This window comes from Artemia franciscana, chromosome 5, assembly GCF_032884065.1.
Source record: "Artemia franciscana chromosome 5, ASM3288406v1, whole genome shotgun sequence".
NCBI lineage: Eukaryota > Metazoa > Arthropoda > Branchiopoda > Anostraca > Artemiidae > Artemia > Artemia franciscana.
The window spans coordinates 57,777,797-57,802,285 of NC_088867.1; the positions used below are offsets into that span (position 1 = coordinate 57,777,797).

The window sequence follows — 24,489 nt, forward strand, 5'->3', positions numbered from 1 at the left end:
GTCATTGTGAAACATCCCCAATTTCGCTGCTCTCCCTTAGAGCTAGACAGGAGTTTATCGACAACCTGTGTTCGACTCAGATTCGAACCGACTCTATGTTGCTTAAACGTAACCAAACTGACTGGAACGATTTTCAATATTCTGCTGCAAAAGCTATGTCATCGCAACATAAAATCGAGACGCAAGTTAAGAAGCCCCAGTACATCGGTATAGCTAAGCGAATTCCTGAATCTGTATCCGAAGAAAAACTACCAAGTTAATTCGAGGTCGTGAAAAGGCCACACGTTGTGGTGAGACCCGGGCACACAAATTGTACTTTTCCAGAGAAAACCATCTACTCCACGCTATTGCCCAACCACTGAAAATCTGCCTAGAGCTATTTAAAATTGAAGAATTACGATTCCTACCACGAAGATGTTACCGTAGCCATGAGACATCCCATCTGGCCAAAGACTGTACCAATCAAGAAAAGTGTGGAGTCTGTGGAAGCATAGATCATGTAAGCACGAAAGAAATCCCCAGCAGGCTACCTCGCAAACGCCTGAACTTTGGATCCAACACACACGCCTGCTACGATGCAGCTTGCCCTCGTAATATATCCACTACTCCCCTTCAATCCACAAAATGATGTGCCGTATTTTCTCTTGGAATAAGAATGGCAATGGGCTGGACCGTATACGCTTTATATCTGATCTTTCAACTAAAGATGCCTACAGGAGCATTTTCTGACAGAAAATAATTCTGAAATTCTCTTCCTATCTACATTACTTCATCCAACCTACATATAAATCTACGGGGTCACCCTTCTGGAGGTCTTGCAGATATTGTGAGTCAGAACATCTCTTCTTCACCACAACTCCTTATTCAAAATGCTTTCTATCAAATGATTAAGATTAACAGCCTTGTAATTATCGATGTACCCCTCCCAACCGACTATGGTGATGAAAGATCAAAGCAAAAATTTGCTCTTGTTTGTAAGAAAATTGACAGGGAACAGAGAAAACAACAGACGGCTGGCCATCAAGTGATGATAATTGGTGACTTCAACTGCAATTTCGAAGATAAACTTAGCCCGAGAAGCGAGGTCTTGATAGGAGTTATACCAGATACTTACAATTTATTAAAGAAAGACAGGCCATACTCGTTCATAACCGTTGTCCAAAATGTATCAAACCTGGATCATGTCTTACATTCCCAAGATTGTAGTAATATTACGGTTCCAGTTGGCGCTGAAGGACTCTATTCAGAGCACCTACCACTATCCTTCCTACACCCTACTTCAAACTCCCACAGTAAAAATTTAACGGCAAATGGAGATTACATAACGATAGGGATAATGTTGACAAGGAACTATATAAAAGTAGTTGCGATGCGATCCTTCAAAAAATAAAATCGCCTTCCACCTGCTTCAAATGAACTCTACATTGCCATACCATGCAATTGTCATTGGACTTAATATCTACTTAGCACAAATACTCCATGTTTTAAGGTTTTCCAAAAACCCACCGTTCCAAATAAAGGACTTAGGGTGAATACCCATGTGAAAAGATAAAAAAAAACAAAAAAACACTGAACCCGTGAAAGCAAAAAATGCGACAAAATTCTGGCTTAAATTGTGGAACGAGTGTGATCGACAAAAATCTGGTACAGTAAATAAAATCCACCTGCCCATAAAACACCGTTTCAATAAAGAACTCACCAATCACTGTCTACATCTCCAACACGAAACTGGGAAAAAGATCCTAGAAAACCCTAACCAATTATGGAAGCTACACTCTTAAGCATCGGGAGGCAAATAATGAAAAGGTATCGGACATCAGTGAGGACAAGTGGGTTCAGTATTTTGCGGACGAGTTCGAATATACCGAAGAGTCTAAGAACCACAATTTCACAACTCAGCTCGATAGTATCGTAACGAAGGAGCCTAATAGTTTTCTGGTCTCTAGTTCTGACGTAGCTTTCAAGTGTAAAAAAAAAGGAAAAATAATCCTCAAAAGGTGCCAACAACTTGTGTGCACTGCATCTTCTACATGGCAGTAATCTATTATTTGAACATCTATCCGTTACCTACCAGATTGTGACGAATCAAGGTGTCGTCCCTGATCTATTTTGCTTAGGTATTATTGTGTCCATTCTTAAAAAAGGAAGTCACCGAATGACCCATTCTCTCATGGACCAATCACGCTTTCATCCGTAATCTTAAAGCTATTTGAACTTCTGATAACCAGTAAAATCAAGTCTAAATATAAAAAGCCGCCCCGACAGTTCGGTATTCAGTCTAAACTAAGCATGTATGCCTTAGATACATTAGCGAATATTCTGCTTGATACACAGAATAGTGAAGATAGTTTGACCTTAGGTCAGTATAATGTCAAAAGGGCATCTCATTCGAGCATTCATTCACCAATCCTCTTAGAACTGTGTAATAGTGGTGTTAGTACCTTCGTTATCCAAGTGCTACGTAATTTGTATGACCGTCCAAATGTTAGACTAAAGCTTAAGAATAGGGTCACAGCAAAAACAATATATGTACATAAAGGGATCAAACAAGGGTCTCTCAAATCTCCTGATTTGTTTAATAATAGCGTAATCAGAGCCCAAGCGGTAATTAAACAATCTTGTATTTATAAAGGTAAAGATGTATCGTTAATTGGTTTTGCGGATGACGTCATAAAAATCGCCAGAATGCAGCCAAGTTTGGAGAAAATTTTTGCCCTGTTACAGAAGTCATATGATAATATCGGTCTAAATTTTAATTTAAGTAAAAGTGAAGTGTTGCTAATCAATTTGAAAAATTCTAAGCATACCCCATCAATAAGACTGGGAAATCATGATTTTATGCCTTCACAATCCATTACTTACCTTGTTTTACTCATAGGTGAAAACTCTATATCTATTCGTTCGCTTCTAGTAAAACATATAAACAAGAAGATCCGAACAAGTTATGTTAGTATCACTTCTACTAAACTAAATTTAAATCCTCATCTACTAGGTCGTCTATTTACCTCTGTATGGTCACCATATATTCTTTATTTGGCACCATTTTGGAATTTATTACGAGAAAAGGATAAAATAGAAATTCGCTCTCCCTATTTCTGTTACGACGAATTCCTACTCCAGCTCCTAATATGGACCCGAAATACCAAGATCATTCAGCAATATGGGATCCATCTGTCGCCATTCAATCGGCCATTACCAATTATGAAAAATAGCTGATTACATTAGAACGCGAATGGCAATCTCAACTTATGTAGATTCGTTTTTATGCTGTTTCTTTTTTATGTGTGTATAAATAAGTTATTTTGGTAGTGATGCTTTTTCTTCTCTTTTATTTTTATTTTATTTCCTGTACTCCGTCTGTATACCCTTTTTTTGATGAGTTGACAATAAATACATACATATATTAATCAATGATTTTTTTCTATATCAATTAATAAATAGTTTTCTCAAAAACTATAAAATGATCCTAACCGCTAGGCTATTTATTTGAAATCCCCCCCCCTAAGATTTCTACACCACGGCAAGTGCCTCCAAGTATCTGGCAAATAAATACATTTTCAGCACGTTAATTATAAGCTCACTATTTAAATCTTTAAAGTAATGCTGATAATACTGCTGACATAATGCTAATAATGCTGACATAATGATGTATAGAATACACACAAGAATAGAGAAGGAACAACTAAACATGAAAAACAATCGTAACTTTCCGTCATCAGCACGAACAACAACCAATAGCTTTTGCAGCAGAATAGTTACGGCATCTGAGAAAATCATAAAAACATGCAAATTAGGTAATAAGAGGGAAAATAAATTACCAAAAGCACACTTGCCAAAGGAAAATACTTTTTAAAGCTTTTTCCTTCTTTTTCTTCTTTGAATTTTAACATGCCAGGAATTATCTATATAGATAAAAATAAGTTGTTTGTGTGTCGACTAACGTCATGTTTGTCGACTGTCGACTGACGTTATGTTTGTCGACTGAGGTCATTATAAGGATTGAGCATTATGACGTCATGCATGTATTTTGTATGTTTGTGTATGGCGTCAAATGCTTCGTATATGACGTCATTACAAGTATATAAGAAGGTGTTTCAAAGAGAAATTTTTAGTATAGATCTTAAAATGACAGAAGAAACAGCCGAGGAAGCTGCTCAGAGTTGATTCAAAGAGAAATTTTAGTATAAATCCTTCAATGGCAGAAGAAACAGCCGAGGAAGCTACTCAAAGAGTTAATACCAAAAGGCTTGCGGCTAAAAAACGCGAAACCGCGCAGTTAGATGAAAATCAACCTGGACAGCGAGAATCAAAACGTATCAAAACTAATGATAGTGATTATGATTGGGTTTGGGATTTTGACTTGATTAAGGTCATCAATACCTACCAGATTTTAGTTAAACAAACAAAGGTTCGGCGATATGTATTTCATAGTGACGAAAGACAAGCCAAGGTAAAACAAACCAAACAACTTGAAAGTGATAGCGATGACTAAAAAACGACGTTGAAAGGACTATTGTTTCCCACTTGCAACATCTTTTCCACAAAAATAATAATTGATTGCTTCTGTTCACAACAGCAATCGAATTGATGCCTACTGATACGCATAAAATTGTTCTTTCCGCTGACAAAGCGCCTACTGCTGATCATGTATCTCGAGGAATCACAAGAACAACGTGAAAAAAGACTTGCAGCTCAAAGAGATAATGCCAAAAGAAAGCGTGCCGAGGAATCACAAGAGCAACCAAAAAATTATCGCCTGTCATTCAGGTACAGCCCAGTCGATGATTATAGCTTGAGTTGATGTGTTCAAATCGGGACTATGCCTACCGAAAATGACATCGACATTGAAAATATTCATCACTTAATAACCCACTAAGTGACGAATACCCCTAGATAAGGTCAGAAAAAGTATAAATATCATTTTTAGCATTATAATAATATAATACATAATTGAAAAAAAAATATATTATTCAAAGTCGTTTTCTATTAATTTAAGACCGGAGAGACCAAAAAACACATCAAAATTGAAAAGTTTCATCACTTAGTACCCCAGTACCTCATGTTTTTTTTTCAATTAGGTATTACATTATTACAATACCACAAATAGTAGTTTTCCGTTTTAAACCTAAAAAAAATTATCCCGTCTCCATTTGCAACGATTGGAAACCCTCTAGGGGTTTAGCTACGAGAAAAAAAAAGGATAGAAAGGTTGGAGACCTCTGGAAAGATAAAAAAAATTCATATTACAAGGCCCCATAAAAATTCAACATTTTGCCCGAAAAAACAAAAAAAAACACGATTTACCAGAAAGAAAAAAGGGATAATTGGTAGTAAAAGTCTTAAACCACTGAAAACAACCATTTAACTGGTCTATAATTTACAACTTTAAAAGAAAATACGAAGAGGGACGTGGGGATGTTCCTTGTAAGTGCAAGTGATATATAAAAAGAAATAAGAGCATCATAATAACCTTTAACATAACATCTAAGACGCACAAGAAATAGGCAAGAAAATAAACTCACGAATGGCGCAATCGCATCTATTTATGCAATATAAAATCCAACGTACTCCAAAATAGACAGGTACTCCAGTTAACATTATAATGAGGCCAAGACCTACAAGAGTTGTTCAAGTAAATACTTCATTTACGTAAAGTAGACAGTAAGTAAAATCATAAAAATAAATAAATAAAATAAATAGAATAAAAATAAAATAAATAATAAAAATAATAACAGTTTTCAAACTACGTAAATGTAGACAGGTACACCAGTAATAATAATAAAAACGCCAGCACCTACAAGAGTTAACTTAAATACTTTATTTACGTAAAGTAGACAGTAAGTAAAAAGAATGAAAATAAATAAGTAAAACCAAAATATACCTACAAGATTTAAAGTAAATACTGTTTTTTAGCTTAATGGCCATTTTTAAGATAACTTGGCAAATTTCATCGGACAATAGACTACTTTTCATGTCATAAAAACTGACAATATGAATTTTAAACTGTTCAATTGACATCAAGAAATATCACTTATGAGCAAGGCCATCTCAACGGGGGAGAGGGTTGCCCGGTTTGAACCTCCTCCCCGAAATTTTTGTCCAACTAGTAAAAACACAACAAAAATGCATATAAACAAATTTTATGAGTTAATTTTTTTTTGTAAAACCCGTTCCCCCCTCCCAATAAAATTTCTTGCATACACCCTTGGTTATAAGCACTCTTTAACTGTTAGTTCTGTCAATCGAGGGTGCTGTAGTTTATAACTGTTTAAACATCTGTAGACATAGAACTCAGGTTTTGGAATCATTCAAACATTTCTTTTTTTTTGTTTGCTTTAATCTCTGGAAATGAGATAAATAAGTATTCGAAATTCATCTTTGGACTTCTGTGCACGGTTTCCTTTAACCGAAATATGACAATTATGCCTTGTCATCAATCAATTATTCGCTCTTCAACCAAAACTTTAAAGTTAAGCTTATTCAAAATTTAAAAAATTAGTGGTCATTGCCTTTAATTAAAGAATTTATCAGTATGTTTGACGCAGGCTTCTCTAATGTCGAAATAAATCGTACAAGAACCTATTAACTCTCAAAAATGATCTTCAACCTGTAGGAAAAGCCACAATAAACCTTATGGATCCTCGTATTTATTAGGGACACTAGTTTTTTTTTTTAGCGGGAACGAGAGGGAGCTGGTAATGTTTCTGAAAATGAGAAGAGAGAGCGCAAAAAATAGAGAGGAAAGGAAAAATTACAAATTTGTTCTTAAATACTTAACATCCTTAAATAAAGGACGGTGGTACTAAACCAAACTATTCAGAGCAGGAATTTATTTTAGGGGCAGGTAACTATCCGCATTTGGGGATATTGATCTTTAGTATCCGATTTGGGGATACTAAACCAGACCAACCAGCAGGAAATCATCTCAGGGTTGCGGCAATAGCCGCAACCCTGTTTTTACGTTGCTCTTGTCTGGCATTATCTCTTTGGGCCGCAAGCCTGTTTGATTCCTCGGCTGTTTCTTCTGCCATTGTAGCATTTATACTAAATATTTTCGTCATATACAAAGCCTTATATACTTATGGTGACGTCAGTCGACAAAACAACATATTTTTTTTTACTTTGCTTTTGTTTGGCATTATCTCTTTGAGCCGCAAGCCTGTTTGATTCCTCAGCACGATTTGATTCCTCGGCTGTTTCTTCTGCCTTTGTAGGATTTCTACTAAATATTCTCTTTGGATCGCAAGCCGTATATACGTATAGTGACGTCATACCCACAACCTTATATACTTATAATGACGTCATATACAAACATACAAATTACATACATGACGTCACAATGCTCCATCCTTACATTGACGTCAGTCGACAAACAACTATATACACTATATAACAGAACACTGTATAACAAAACACTATATATATATATATATATATATATATATATATATATATATATATATATATATATATATATACTAGCTGTTGGGGTGGCGCTTCGCGCCACCCCAACACCTAGTTGGTGGGGGCGCTTCGCGCCCCCCCCAAGCCCCCCCGCGCGCGTAAGTCGTTACGCGCCATAATAGTTACGCGCCATTGTAGTTGTGTCCCTATGTCCCACCTGTGAATATAGATAGATATATATATATGGTTTTAACTACGTAAAACTTGCGAATATACAACATTCTTTGCTGTCCCATTGTCTTTGCATATAAATAGATTGTCAGGTTTACCGACTCTTGAACATGCAACATATAATAGTCCATGGGAAAACAATCTGTATTCAGATCTATACCTCATGATTCTAATGATTGCCCTTGAGCTTTGTTGATGGTGATTGCTAATCGACCATTCCCTGTCCCGGTCGTCATTTACATCCCCCTGTTTCCCCCGGTGTCCCCGTTGTAGTTGTGTCCCTGTGTCCCGGTCGTCATTTATATTCCCTGTGTCCCCGGTGTCCCGGTCTGTATATACATTCGTTTTTTAGTTTTGTTTTTCTCCTTTATTTTTTTCCTTTTTTTTTCTTTTTTAGCTTATTTAGATTTTTAGATTTTTTAGTTTTTTTTTATTAGTTTTTAGTTTTTTTTTCTTTTTAGTTTTTTTGTCCCGGTCGTCATTTATATCCCCCTGTTTCCCCCGGTGTCCCCGTTGTAGTTGTGTCCCTGTGTCCCGGTTGTTATTTATATTCCCTGTGTCCCGGTCGTCATTTGTATCCCGGTGTACCGGTCTGTATATACATTCGTTTTTTAGTTTTGTTTTTCTCCTTTATTTTTTTCCTTTTTTTTTCTTTTTTAGTTTATTTAGATTTTTAGATTTTTTAGTTTTTTTATTAGTTTTTAGTTTTTTTTTCTTTTTAGTTTTTTTGTAGTTTTTACCTTCTTTTTAGTTTTGTTAATTTTTTTTTTACTTGTGTCCTGGTCGTCATTTATACTCCCTGTGTCCCGGTGCTTTGTTGATTGCTAATCGAACATTCCTTTTGTCCTGGTCGCTTTCTCTTTGAGTGTCGTCATTTATTTTTTTCTTTTTTAGTTCTTTTAGTTTTTACCTTTTTTAGTTTTTTTTTAGTTTTTAGTTTTTTTAGTTTTTTACCTTTTTTTAGTTTTTTTAGTTTTTTTAGTTTTTTAGCTTTTTTATTTTTTTTATTAGTTTTTAGTTTTTTTGTAGTTTTTGCCTTTTTTTAGTTTTTTTAGTTTTTTAGCTTTTTTATTAGTTTTTAGTTTTTTTTTGTAGTTTTTGCCTTTTTTTAGTTTTTTTAGTTTTTTAGCTTTTTTATTTTTTTTATTAGTTTTTAGTTTTTTTTGCAGTTTTTGCCTTTTTTTAGTTTTTTCAGTTTTGACGTCACCTGATCCAGTTTTTTCAGGTGACGTCACCTGATCCACGATCCACAGATCCACAGACAACTTATTTTAATATATATAGATAGTTTTTTTTTTTTTTTACTTATGTCCTGGTCGTCATTTATACTCCCTGTGTCCCGGTGCTTTGTTGATTGCTAATCGAACATTCCTTTTGTCCTGGTCGCTTTCTCTTTGAGTGTCGTCATTTATTAGTTTTTTCCTTTTTTTTTAGTTTTTTATTGGTTTTTACCTTTATTTTAGCTTATTTTTCAGTTTTTTCATTTTTTTTATTTTTTTTTTATTTTTTATTTTTTTTTAGTTTTTTACCTTTTTTTAGTTTTTTTAGTTCTTTTAGTTTTTTAGCTTTTTTACTTTTTTTATTAGTTTTTAGTTTTTTTGTAGTTTTTGCCTTTTTTTAGTTTTTTCAGTTTTTTTTTTTAGATTTTTATTGGTTTTTACCTTTATAGTTTTTTTTAGTTTTTTAGCTTTTTTATTTTTTTTATTAGTTTTTAGTTTTTTTTGTAGTTTTTGCCTTTTTTTAGTTTTTTCAGTTTTGACGTCACCTAATCCAGTTTTTTCAGGTGACGTCACCTGATCCATCCATCCATCCATCCACAGACAGACAACTTATTTTTATATATATAGAAGATATATATAAAAATAAGTTGTCTGTGGATCTGTGGATGGATCAGGTGACGTCACCTGAAAAAACTGGATCAGGTGACGTCAAAACTGAAAAAACTAAAAAAAGGCAAAAACTACAAAAAAAACTAAAAACTAATAAAAAAAATAAAAAAGCTAAAAAACTAAAAAAACTAAAAAAAGGCAAAAACTACAAAAAAAAACTAAAAACTAATAAAAAAGCTAAAAAACTAAAAAAACTAAAAAAAAGGCAAAAACTACAAAAAAAACTAAAAACTAATAAAAAAAACAAAAAAAGCTAAAAAACTAAAAAAACTAAAAAAACTAAAAAAAGGTAAAAAACTAAAAAAACTAAAAACTAAAAAAAAGGAAAAAACTGAAAAATAAGCTAAAATAAAGGTAAAAACCAATAAAAAACTAAAAAAAACTGAAAAAACTAAAAAAAGGTAAAAACTACAAAAAAACTAAAAACTAATAAAAAAAGTAAAAAAGCTAAAAAACTAAAAAAACTAAAAAAACTTAAAAAAAGGTAAAAAACTAAAAAAAAAAATAAAAAATAAAAAAAAACTAAAAAAAAAGGAAAAAACTGAAAAATAAGCTAAAATAAAGGTAAAAACCAATAAAAAACTAAAAAGAAAAAAAGGAAAAAACTAAAAAAAATTTTCATCTAAAAAACTAAAAAAAACTAAAAAAGGTAAAAACTAAAAGAACTAAAAAAGAAAAAAATAAATGACGACACTCAAAGAGAAAGCGACCAGGACAAAAGGAATGTTCGATTAGCAATCAACAAAGCACCGGGACACAGGGAGTATAAATGACGACCAGGACATAAGTAAAAAAAAAACTAACAAAACTAAAAAGAAGGTAAAAACTACAAAAAAACTAAAAAGAAAAAAAAACTAAAAACTAATAAAAAAACTAAAAAATGTAAAAATCTAAATAAACTAAAAAAGAAAAAAAAGGAAAAAAATAAAGGAGAAAAACAAAACTAAAAAACGAATGTATATACAGACCGGTACACCGGGATACAAATGACGACCGGGACACAGGGAATATAAATGACGACCGGGACACAGGGACACAACTACAACGGGGACACCGGGGGAAACAGGGGGATATAAATGACGACCGGGACAAAAAAAACTAAAAAGAAAAAAAAAACTAAAAACTAATAAAAAAACTAAAAAATCTAAAAATCTAAATAAGCTAAAAAAGAAAAAAAAAGGAAAAAAATAAAGGAGAAAAACAAAACTAAAAAACGAATGTATATACAGACCGGGACACCGGGATACAAATGACGACCGGGACACAGGGAATATAAATGACGACCAGGACACAGGGACACAACTACAACGGGGACACCGGGGGAAACAGGGGGATATAAATGACGACCGGGACAGGGAATGGTCGATTAGCAATCACCATCAACAAAGCTCAAGGGCAATCATTAGAATCATGAGGTATAGATCTGAATACAGATTGTTTTCCCATGGACCATTATATGTTGCATGTTCAAGAGTCGGTAAACCTGACAATCTATTTATATGCAAAGACAATGGGACAGCAAAGAATGTTGTATATTCGCAAGTTTTACGTAGTTAAAACCATATATATATATATATATATATATATATATATATATATATATATCACAGGTGGGACATAGGGACACAACTACAATGGCGCGTAACTATTATGGCACGTAACGACTTACGCGCGCGGGGGGGCTTGGGGGGGGGGGGGGGCGCGAAGCGCCCCCACCAACTAGGTGTTGGGGTGGCGCGAAGCGCCACCCCAACAGCTAGTATATATATATATATATATATATATATATATATATATATATATATATATATATATATATATATATATATATATATATATATATATATACATACTAGCTGTTGGGGTGGCGCGAAGCCACCCCAACACCAAGTTAACGTCGGAACAAAAAGACATTTATGATACGATAATGCATTGTGTCGATAACAACGTTGGAGAAATTTTCTTTTTGGATGCGCCAGGAGGTACTGGTAAAACGTTTGTGATAAAACTGATTCTGGCATCAATTCGATCAAAAAATGATATAGCGTTGGCAATTGCGTCGTCCGGAATAACCGCAACATTGCTGCCTGGTGGAAGAACTGCTCATTCCGCTTTGAAATTGCCTCTGAATTTGCATTCTACAGAAACTCCCACGTGCAATATTTCCAAATCATCTGGGATGGGTAAAGTATTGCAGCAATGCAAACTTATTATTTGGGATGAGTGCACAATGGCACACAAAAAATCGCTCGAGGCTCTGGATCAATGCTTGAAAGATTTGCGAGGGAAGTCGAAACCCTTTGGCAGCACATTAATATTGCTTGCGGGAGATTTCAGGCAAACATTACCTATAATACCTAGATCAACTCCTGCAGACGAAATGAATGCTTGCCTGAAAAATTCTAATTTATGGGCACACGTAAAAATATTAAAATTAACTACAATTGCTGGCAATTGGAAACGGAAAGCTCCCAGTAGACTCAATTTCAGGACGTATACAACTACTTGCTGATTTCTGTAATTTAGTGACGTCCAAAAATGAATTGATTGAAAAAGTATTTCCGAATATTCTAAAAACTTATAAAAATAATAAATGGCTAAGTGAAAGAGCGATTCTCGCACCCAAAAATATAGACGTCCACGAAATCAACAATATTGTTTTGACCAAGATTCGAGACCAGGCAGTCCTTTACAAGTCAGTCGACACAGTTTTGGAACCAAATGAAGCGGTTAATTATCCATCTGAATTTTTAAATTCCATAGATACTTCAAGGTTTCCACCACACGTGCTACAACTAAAAATAGGCGTACCAATAATACTTTTAAGAAATATCAACCCACCAAAGCTTTGCAATGGCACGCGACTTACCGTAAAAAAAAAACAATGGAAAACCTAATAGAGGCCATAATCTTGACAGGGCCTTTTGAGGGTGAGGCTGTTCTTATTCCTCGCATTCCCATGATTCCAACGGATCTGCCTTTTCAATTTAAAAGATTGCAATTCCCAATTCGATTAGCACTTGCAATCACCATTAACAAAGCTCAAGGTCAATCATTAGAAAAATGTGGTATAGATCTTAATACTGATTGTTTTTCCCATGGACAATTGTACTTTGCATGTTCGAGGGTCGGTAAACCTGACAATTTATTTATATGCAGCGACAATTGGACAGTGAAGAATGTTGTATATTCGCAAGTTTTACGCAGTTAATTTGTATTGTATCTATCTATCTATCTATATAAAAGCGAGTTGTGTGTATGCATGTTTGTTTGTTTGTAAAAAGAGCGTTTGCATATGACGTCATATTAGTACATACGGCTTTGTATATGCACAGACAATGGGAAAGCCAAGAATGTTGTATATTCGCAAGTTTTACGTAGTTTGAAACACATATATAAATATATCTATATTCCCAGGTGGGACATACGGACACAACTACAATGGCGCGTAACGACTTACGCGCGCGGGGGGGGCTTGGGGGGTCGCGAAGCGCCCCACCAACTAGGTGTTGGGGTGGCACGAAGCGCCACCCCAACAGCTAGTATATATATATATATGTATATATTTATGACCCACTTACATAAAATAAAAATAGTGGAGTAAACACAAGCGAAAATCAACAACAACATTACAGAAAAATAATAATAAATCAAACAGCATTAAGTCACCAAAAATAATTAAACGATAATAACGTTAAATAAATAATTTTAATGAAGAAAAACGAATTAAGCTATGATGAGGCCACAATCGCCGATATGCTGTTTCCGAAATCTTTTTGTGTAAACCATTCAGCCAGTCAGCTAATAAAGGTTACAAAGAAAAACTTGGATTGTGATATTTCACTGACATTCCAAATTGGGAATCCAGACTGCCAATAAACAAATTTCTTTAAATCTCTTCTAGGAAGGACATAATTTCATGATATTTACTCTATTCTTCAGACTCCTGACGCAAATGGACGAAATAATAGTAACTCAGGAGATTGAGCTCTTTAGTATTCTCAAAGATTCATGGGGAAACTACGTTTTTAACAACTTGTGACGCAAGTTAGGTTCCCATGAACTGATGTAGAGTTTTGGTTACATTCTAGGAACTCCGGATTTCAGAAATTAATCCCGCTCTGAAAAATTAACTTGCTTCGACTGCAGGTTCAAGTAAGAAACGAAAAGCTAAAAAGTGCAAAGGAAAAGGCACAAACATGGAAAGGTATAGAGAGAGAGAGAGAGAAAGAGAGAGAAGTGAGTCTGCATTACATTAAATTCTTTACCTTTTGAGACGCGACATAATATATTTTTTTTTTTTGAAATGGCAATTTTTTAAGAATGGATAGGGGCATGTCACATTTGTAAAGGTCTTGGCTACATTTTCAGTATAAGTCTATTTTTCTGTAATTGCAGATATTAAATACACCAGGAGTGGTACATCAAGACCCAGTAAGAGCTCTCATTTGCGCAAAGGTTTCGTTATAAATACAAAAAAAAACGAAAAAAACGAATAGCTATATACAAGTTATTCATGAGCCAATGAGCTTTGGTGATACAATTTAAATTCGCGGATCGTAATTTAGACATGTCGTAAATTAAAAAGTTGACTTATATACTCATATTACGCAAGTACGTTAAATTACACAAATACGTAAGCATGAACACCGATTAATATGTAGTAAGACTCCGTCCTAAATTCTAACAGCATTATAGTGCGCACAGGAGCCCAGATCTGAAAAATATATTTGGAGGCCAGATCTGAATCATGAACGTGGCACAGGTCACGCCATTATTGCTTTCTGGGGAAAAGGTTACGTTAGTGTGATGAAGTCCAAATATAAAATTTCCGCATCTACTTACCTGTTTGCCAAGGGTTTGCAATTAAAGCAAGTACAGTGAGTATTAGCGTTGCCAAAAAAAATATGATTGAACAAACTATGGCCAGCAAATTAAAACGGTACTTATTGGGTTGCGTCAATCCAAGATACGGAATACAACATACTGCCAATCCGATACTAAGCTAGAATATAGGAATAGACAAATAAGAAAAGAAAAGAATAGAAGAAAAGAAAGGAACATATCGTGCTTCACTATGTCAATGGTTATATTCAACAGATCAGTTGTCATAAAGTACAAAAGGCTAAAAATCATCCAGAACCATTGATAGCACAAAGGGAGTTGACGATTTTTGACATTTTAGTTAGCTTTATTTTTCTTTTCTTTTTTTTAGAGATACTGGTAGCAACCCTTGCGACAACTGGAACAGAAACCCGGGTATAGGTAATTTGTATCATTAAAAGTGGAGATTGGTCTAGAATGTTAGATCCTTCGGAGAAAACAATCAATTCAGAGGCTAAATTTATTTTTATTTAACATTTTCCGTTGAAGGTAACAACAATTTATAGTCTTTAATGAGAATTAATTGATTAATATTATTCCCATTCCACAATGGATAATATAAACCATAAGCAACTTTTTTTTAATTATAAGTAGAAAAGGACTACATTCCATAAATTACATTCATTCCATCCATAAATACATTCCAAATATTTTATGGGCTAATTTTGCTGTTATCTGACATGTTCGACTGGAAGTAGTAACAAATAATTATGATCATTCGGAATAACTGATTATTGAGTATCATTCCCGTTTAACACAATGACTAACATAAAGTAATAGGCGATTTGTATGATTAAATGTGCATAACGGACAAGATGTTAGCCCCTTTTACATATTATGAGTGTTTTAGGGGCTAATATTTGCTGTTATCTGCAATTTTAGACTGAAGGTAATAAAAATAGCTAATTATCATTCAGATTAATTAATTATTTGGTATGATTCCTGTTATAAGAAGAGGGTTCAGGTATTACTAAAAGTGCATAAAGGACTACAATGTTAGCCCGTTTAATATATTATAAGCGCTTTAGGGGTTCGATTTCTAAGTATTTTCCATTCTAGGCCGAAGGTCATAAAAATTATAAATGATCATTAAGGATTATTAACTATATGGTATCATTACTGTTCTAAGACAATAGATAACACAAAATATGGACGATTTGTAGAATTAAAAATACAAAAAGAAGCACAATGTTAGTCCATTTTATATAAAAGGGTTGTAAGGCTAAATTTGTCGTTATCTGTCATTCTAGGCCTATATAATGACAATCACAATAACTAATTATTTGGCATTCTTCCCATTCCAAGACAATGGTTGACATAAAATATGGGCTATTTGTATTATTAAAAATGCACATCAGACAAAATGTTATCCCCTTTATATGTTATAAGCATTTCATGGGCCAAATTCGTTGATACATTCCCATCAGGACTGAAGATAATAACAAATAATTAGTGATGTGCCGGGATAATTAATGATTTGGTATGATTTCCTTCCCCATATAATGGATAACATAAATATGGGCGACTTGTATTATTAAAAGTACAAAACTGACACAATGTTAGCCCTTTTTATATATTATAAGCATCTTAAGGACTAAACTTGTTGGTATCAGCTATCTTAGGCTGAATGTAATTATAAGCTAGAATAATTAATTATTCGGTATGATTTCCGTTTTAAGACGATGGATAACATAAAATATAGACGATTTGTATTTCAAAAATTTTAGAACGGAATACAATTTTAAATTTGTCAAAAGGGCTCAATTTGTTGTTAACTGCCAATTTAGGCTGAAGGTTATAGGCTAATTGGATTCTGAAATACTCAACGTAAATAAAAACATAAAAATTATTAATGAAAGATCTAAAGCCGAGCTGAGCAACCATGAGAAGACTTGGACAATAAACAAGAGCTAAGAGCTCATATGGCACTTGTGACGAGGCGAGAAGAGCTAAGAGCCAAGATATCATATGGTATGAGCTCTAACAAAATTCTATGAATCAATAGATCGATTTAAAAAGGAAAATAAGAGGCTTAATGCCGGTCAAGATTTAAAATAAGAGCTCCGAGTCACAAAGTCCTTCTAAATATCAAAATTCATTAAGATCCGATCACCCACACGTAAGTTATAAATCCCTAAAAATTTTTCTAATTTTTCCTCTCCCTTTTGCCCCCCAGATGGTCGAATCTTGGAGAACGACTTTATCAAGTCAAATTGTGCAGCTCCCTGACACGCCTACCAATTTTCATCGCCCTAGCACGTCCAAAAGCACCGAACTCACCAAATCACTGAACCCCTCCCCCCAACTCCCCCAAAGAGAGCGAATCCAGTACGATTCTGTCAATCACGTATCAAGGACATTTGTTTATTCTATCCACCAAGCTTCATCCCGATTCCTCCACTCCAGGTGTTTTTCCAAGATTTCCCCCTCCAACTCCCCCCAATGTCAAAAGATCTGGTCAGGATTTGAAATAAGAGCTCTGAGACATGAATTCCTTCTAAAAATCAAATTTCATTACGATCCGATCATCTATTCGTAAGATAAAAATACCCCCAATTTTTATGTTTTCCAAGATTTCCGGTTCCCCCTCCAACTCCCCCGAATGTCACAGAATCTGGTCGGAATTTGAAATTACGACTTTAAAGCACAAGATCCTTCTAAATATCAAATTTCATTAAGATCTGGTCACCCTTTCGTAAGTTACAAATACCTCAATTTTCAAAATTACCCCGCCCCCCAATTCCACCAAAGAGAGCAGATCCGGTCCAGTTATGTCAGTCACGTATCTTAGACAGGTTTCTATTCTTCCCATCCAGTTTCATCCTGATCTCACCGCTTTAAGTATTTTCTAAGATTTCCGGTCCCCCCCAACTACCCCCCTCCAATTACGCTTGATCCGGTTGAGATTTAAAATAAGATATCTGAGTTACGAGTTCCTTCTAAATATGAATTTTCATGAAGATCCGATCCCTCCTTCGTAAGTTAAAAATACGTCATTTTTTCTTATTTTTCAGAATTACCCCCCTCCCCAATTGAGCGGATCCGTTCCAATTATGTAAATCACGTATGCAAGACTTCTGCTTATTTTTCCAACCAAGTTTCACCCCAATCCCTCCAATCTAAGCGTTTTCCACCATTTTAGGTTTCCCCACCCCAAACTTACCCCAATGTCACCAGATCCGGTCAGGATTTAAAATAAAAGCTTTGAGACACGATATCCTTCTAAATATCAAATTTCATGGAGATCCGATCACCCGTTCGTAAGTTGAAAATACCTCATTTTTTCTAATTTTTAAGAATTACTCCCCCCCCCCAACTACCCTAAAGAGAGCGAATCAGTTCCGATTATGTCAATCATGTATCTGGGACTTGCGCTTATTTTCCCCATCAAGTTTCATCCCGATCCCTCCACTCTAAGTGTTTTCCAAGATTTTAGGTTCCCCCCATACCCCCCCAGATGGTCAAATCAGGAAAACGACTATTTCTAATTTAATATGGTCCGGTCCCTGATACGCTTGCCAAATTTCATCGTCCTAGCTTACCTAGAAGTGCCTAAAGTAGCGAAACCGGGACTTTAGGTTTCCCCCCTCCAACTCCCCCCAATGTCATCAGATCCGGTCGGGATTTAAAATAAGAGCTCTGAGACGCAATATCATTCCAAACATCAAATTTCATTAAGATCCAATCACCCGCTCATAAGTTAAAAATACTTCATTTTTTCTATTTTTTTGCGAATTAACCGCCCCCCCCCCAGATGGTCAAATCGGGAAAACGACTGTTTCTAATTTAATCTGGTCCGGTCCCTGATAGGCTTGCCAAATTTCATCGTCTTAGCTTACCTGGAAGTGCCTAAAGTAGCAAAACCGGGACCGACAGAATTGGCGACAGAATGTCACTTGGTTAATACCAAGTGCCATAAAAAACAAAGCCAAAAAACGGGGCACATTCACAGATGAAAAATGCATCACTAGTATTTCAACTACATATACAACAAGTTGACTTCACCGCAAGCAAAGAAGAATTAAAAAACAATAAAAACACGGCAACAAGAATTTAATGAAAGTAGAACAAAAAAAAAGAATCAAAAATACATGCGAGTTATTCATTCGAAATTAATGACTGAAACGAACAAAAGTAACTCAATTTTGTATCTAATTTGTAACTCATTTTAAATTTTTTTTTCTTCGGAAGGTTTACCTTTACTCGTATTTTATTTTTAGTCTTGAGAAATTTAAATATTTATATGTTGCAGATGAAAACAACTTTTTTTTGCTTTTTAGTGCATTTGGAGATTAAAGCACTAAAAAGGTTGTATATATATATATATATATATATATATATATATATATATATATATATATATATATATATACTAGCTGTTGGGGTGGCGCTTCGCGCCACCCCAACACCTAGTTGGTGGGGGCGCTTCGCGCCCCCCCCAAGCCCCCCCGCGCGCGTAAGTCGTTACGCGCCATAATAGTTACGCGCCATTGTAGTTGTGTCCCTATGTCCCACCTGTGAATATAGATATATATATATATATGGTTTTAACTAATTAAAACTTGCGAATATACAACATTCTTTGCTGTCCCATTGTCTTTGCATATAAATAGATTGTCAGGTTATCCCCCTGTTTCCCCCGGTGTCCCCGTTGTAGTTGTGTCCCTGTGTCCCGGTCGTCATTTATATTCCCTGTGTCCCGGGTCCCGGTCATCATTTGTATCCCGGTGTCCCGGTCTGTATATACATTCGTTTTTTAGTTTTGTTTTTCTCCTTTATTTTTTTCCTTTTTTTTTCTTTTTTAGCTTATTTAGATTTTTAGATTTTTTAGTTTTTTTTATTAGTTTTTAGTTTTTATTTCTTTTTAGTTTTTTTGTCCCGGTCGTCATTTATATCCCCCTGTTTCCCCCGGTGTCCCCGTTGTAGTTGTGTCCCTGTGTCCCGGTCGTTATTTATATTCCCTGTGTCCCGGTCGTCATTTGTATCCCGGTGTACCGGTCTGTATATACATTCGTTTTTTAGTTTTGTTTTTCTCCTTTATTTTTTTCCTTTTTTTTTCTTTTTTAGTTTATTTAGATTTTTAGATTTTTTAGTTTTTTTATTAGTTTTTAGTTTTTTTTTCTTTTTAGTTTTTTTGTAGTTTTTACCTTCTTTTTAGTTTTGTTAATTTTTTTTTTTTACTTGTGTCCTGGTCGTCATTTATACTCCCTGTGTCCCGGTGCTTTGTTGATTGCTAATCGAACATTCCTTTTGTCCTGGTCGCTTTCTCTTTGAGTGTCGTCATTTATTTTTTTCTTTTTTAGTTCTTTTAGTTTTTACCTTTTTTAGTTTTTTTTTTAGTTTTTAGTTTTTTTTAGTTTTTTACCTTTTTTTAGTTTTTTTTAGTTTTTTAGCTTTTTTATTTTTTTTATTAGTTTTTAGTTTTTTTGTAGTTTTTGCCTTTTTTTTAGTTTTTTGTCCTGGTCGCTTTCTCTTTGAGTGTCGTCATTTATTAGTTTTTTCCTTTTTTTCTTTTTAGTTTTTTATTGGTTTTTACCTTTATTTTAGCTTATTTTTCAGTTTTTTCCTTTTTTTAGTTTTTTTTATTTTTTATTTTTTTTAGTTTTTTACCTTTTTTTAGTTTTTTTAGTTTTTCTAGTTTTTTAGCTTTTTTACTTTTTTTTATTAGTTTTTAGTTTTTTTTTGTAGTTTTTGCCTTTTTTTAGTTTTTTCAGTTTTTTTTTTAGTTTTTTATTGGTTTTTACCTTTATAGTTTTTTTAGTTTTTTAGCTTTTTTATTTTTTTTATTAGTTTTTAGTTTTTTTTGTAGTTTTTGCCTTTTTTTAGTTTTTTCAGTTTTGACGTCACCTGATCCAGTTTTTTCAGGTGACGTCACCTGACACATCCATCCATCCATCCACAGACAACTTATTTTTATATATATAGATATATATATATATATATATATATATATATATATATATATATATATATATATATATATATATATATATATATATATATGTGACATTTTCTTGATATTTGTTTGATCTATTAGGAAAGAAATGTATATCCTCTTTTGTTTTATCCTAACAATTCCGATTCATGCTTCACACAAAGAGCTGGGGATGATGATGATAAATTTTATGTGGTGCCCAGAGGAAGTAGGATATCCCTGAGGGAAGTAGGGCTTGCTAAGACTTATCCAAAAATAAAATCCTACTAATGTTAATTTTAATCTTTACTCAAACATTGGCCGTCATGCCCAGTGTCTGGTGATGACACGGGGTATTTAGTCTAATACGCTACACAGACAAGATGAAATGAAAGTAGATGGCGTCGCGAAATGTGGCAAAGGATAATTATGACTGTGGGTGAAGATTAAGGGGAAGCGGACAATGGATAAAACTCGATAGTGACCGCACCTGGGGGCATAAACAGTGCAGGGGCCCAAACCTGTCCTAGCCAAAAAGCAGACTGCTTTATCATTTGCCGCATACTCTCGTACATTATCAATGTGCACTGACAAGCAAACCAGAAAGAGGGTTGAAATGACGCATAGGAGGCATCACCGAGTTGTACAAACGCGAGATATGAAAATATGCGTATACACACTTGTATAGCAGGAAAAACCTGACGATAGAAAACTGTAAATCAATGAATGATGTTAAAATCATGGACCCTCCACACCCAGGACGCTTGAGCATGAACTCTGATGTACTGCTGAACAGCGAAACATCTGGGTCAACAATTGTTGATCATATAGCATCACAACCGGTGCCCCTCAGGAAGGGTGCTATAAAGACCCAAGAGTAGCTAGCAATAGCTTCCAAAGTAATAGTCGGGACAGGAGGCAACAATCTCCGTGGACACGTGAAGCGCCGACATGGCGAAAGAAAAAAAATTATTGAAAAGAAATCTGAGGTGCTAGACAGAAGTTATATTGCTGGTCCCTCTCTTTCTAGTGACGACTGTTACTTGCTTAAGCTGGTCAGAATCTTGCAGGTGGTACTCTCTATAAGAAATGGGAAAACAACAGCAGTGACCTTGAAACAAACAAGGAAGTCGTCTGTAGAAAGAGATAGGCAAGACCAATATAAAAACACCATGAGGGAGGGGACATCAATAGTTCATCGAACTAGGCTTGAAGATGAAAGGAATGCCCCTTTGAAGATGACCAGGGCAAAAAAAACGAGTAAAACCTCATGTTGCCTGCCCAAAAATAAGCTTTTCACAAGCTGTAAACTCATCCAAACTTATCCTCGGCGAACGTTCGAAGAAGAAGGACGTCCAAAGCATTGTATATGGCCTGGACGATAAAATCTAAAGTGGAACTGACTTCTGTCCTGATACTTTTCCACAAGACTGGGAGGAGCTTCATCAAGACGCGAAGTCAGGACGATAAACCAGATGCATGGGTAAAAGATGTAACTAATGATGCTGGATTCTGGCAAGAAGGATATGCACTTCCATAGAAGGATTTTTCTGTAAATGACCGGTCTAACGAGGCATTGGAAAGGCTTGTAAATCTTATTGTTTTCTGTAACAGAAGATTAATATATCGAGGCATTATATCAAGGGGGATGTCTCATAAACGCACATGGCCATTAGCGCGGATTTGATGGAAGAAATTGTGAAGCAAGATTTCCAAGTCCCAAGTGAGATGAGGGAACATATGCTTCTCAGCCCGTTGTAAAAGAAAGTGGCGGAGATATCTTGTGTAAATTAGGGTATGGCTTTGCACTAAGGACAACCAAGTCGTATCTTCATCACAAACATTACTAAGTTCGTTAAATGCCGGAATAATTGTCACAAAGGCATCCTAATAAGGGTGCTGGCGAATATTCCAAAATTCATAGCAATAGTGCATAAGCCTTAGACTGTAGCAGAAATAGGCAAGGGAAACATCAAAGAAGCATGCTCCATAAACATAAAGAGGCAAGCACAAAATAAATAAAGAATTTGAAAATAGTTGAAAAAACAAACAAAAAAACAATGACTCGAAGGATAATGAGGATTGTCATCCAAACAAATGATTCCGGGGATTTGGATGGATATCCAGAAGGATAGACTCTCCTTAAGATTCCTCCAGGTCCACTTAGGGAACGTCTCGAAAGTAAATTCTATGTATAAAAGATTTTCTTCATTTTTAGTTTTATTTTCATCCTTTACACTCATTGAAAAAAAAAATACATGCTGTATTTTTTCCATACTTATTTTTCATTAAAGCTCAAGTCGAACTTTAGCGTAAAGAGCAGGGATTGAAAAGAGGGGCTAACCCTCCACGTATTTAGTACAATTTCTGTTCATGTTAAGTTTTAATTTCGTTGTTTACTTTTAGATGAAAAATACCTTTTTAATCTTAACTAGATACAACGGATAGATTCATCAAAAACTGAGTTTATACAAATATGCACTGACATGTTTAAGTTTAATTTGCTCACTTAAAGTTTCAGACGGATTGGACATTTCTAGCATAAAATGGATATTTTTACTCATTCGACCTATTTTTTTATTGTCAATGATATCAGTCATGCATATGCATAGAACAACATTTAAAAAAAAATCGCCTACTGAGAATTCTAAATCACATACTGAAAATGCATAATGTCAAGTAGTTTCAGTTGGGCATTACTCCATCCATCAGCAAGTACTAAGTCACACTCCTACTTTTCCATTTCGAAATGTAGTAACAGCTTTTATCTCAATCACACGAGAGAGAAAGAGAGAGAGTGAGAAAGATAGATAGAAAGAGAAAGAGAGAGAGAGTAAACGTAGTTGAATAGTGACAATGAAGTAACTATAGATATAAAGCGACTGAAAAGTAACTAATCGAATTAACAGGTAGTAAGCTCTGTGATTTGCCACAATTGTTATTGCCCTGCACTTATAAACGAACTTGAAATAAGACAAAATAGAAAAAATAAGAGATGTTTTTTATAAGGATAATAGAAAGTAAAGAAACAAAACTCGACACAAAAGGTTGAAATACAATACCAAAGAAAATTTTGCTTTAATAATACGTTTAGGTCCAAGGGTATCTACAAAACTGGGGGTCAGGACAAGAAAAGACTTTCGAATCAGGTCCAAGGTTTTAGATAATACTTGTTAACTGGTAGGAGACACTGCCGGACAGTCAGTCAGTTCAAGTCCAATATCTCCAGAAATAGATGCTGTACAACCAAAGGGTTTAACAGTTAAAATAAACTTGTTGGACTCCAATAAAAAGGTTTGAGAGCCATAGCTAATTGGAGTAAAGCCAAGACAGATAGTCTGAGTGAGAGGCAAAGCTGCCATAACCCTTTTCCAGAATTGTATAAAAATTACGTCATTTCACTGGTTGATATGTAAATAATTTTTTTTCACCTAGCGGTAAAAAGATTGGATGTAAACGCGAATTGAAACACCTTTCTCAACAACGTCATACATAGAATACGTAATGTAAAACAGTCTGATTTCGCCATTGTTCCATCAATATCGGTAAGTGCTAAACCAAATCTCTAATTATTCCAAATTGGCTCCTAAAGTGTTTTAAAGCTACTTTTAAAAGAGACCAGAATAATGCATAGGAATTAAAAAGAAAATGGAAAGAAATGAGTGTCCTAACACACAACGACATAGTAAGGTGGGGGAATAAAGACAAAGAGATAAACATAAGAAGATAATAGAGGTTTTTAAGAACAAAGCAAATAACCTGCAGAAAAAGCAAATCCGTCTAACAGGCAACAAACCAGAGATCTACCGCTATTTTAATAGTTTCATTCTTCGTAAATAGGTTTTTTTCTACATATCTCTTCGTGCTAATACTTTCCTTTGATTAAAAAAAAAATAATACGGAAAAAATAGACTGTGCACATCATACTTTTTTCTCTCTAATTTAAAAAATTGCCTTTATACATGAGGGATTTCCAGTTCAGATTAACCAGAAGGACCTCTGCCGTCTTGGCCAAAAAAATGGGGTATATAATTTCACACTTTTCTGAGCAACCTTGTGGCAGTCATAGCAACCCCAACTGAGAAAAGCAAAGTATGAATCTCTTACCCTGTTTCAAATGTGGATTTTTAACTGTTTTAATTAACTATTAAAAAATACTGGATAGAT

At 34.6% G+C, this 24,489-nt stretch overlaps 1 protein-coding gene across 1 annotated transcript in view; it reads right to left on the reverse strand.

The window, feature by feature from the left end:
- Window positions 1–24,489, reverse strand: part of LOC136027633 (Y+L amino acid transporter 2-like) — a 72,876-nt gene that overhangs the window by 9,527 nt on the left and 38,860 nt on the right. Inside the window, exons 9-10 of the mRNA XM_065705058.1 lie at window positions 14,370–14,529; window positions 5,523–5,615 (exon numbers count right to left, since the gene is read on the reverse strand). Coding sequence (XP_065561130.1) covers window positions 5,523–5,615; window positions 14,370–14,529 — 253 coding nt within the window. The remainder of the gene's footprint in view (window positions 1–5,522; window positions 5,616–14,369; window positions 14,530–24,489) is intronic.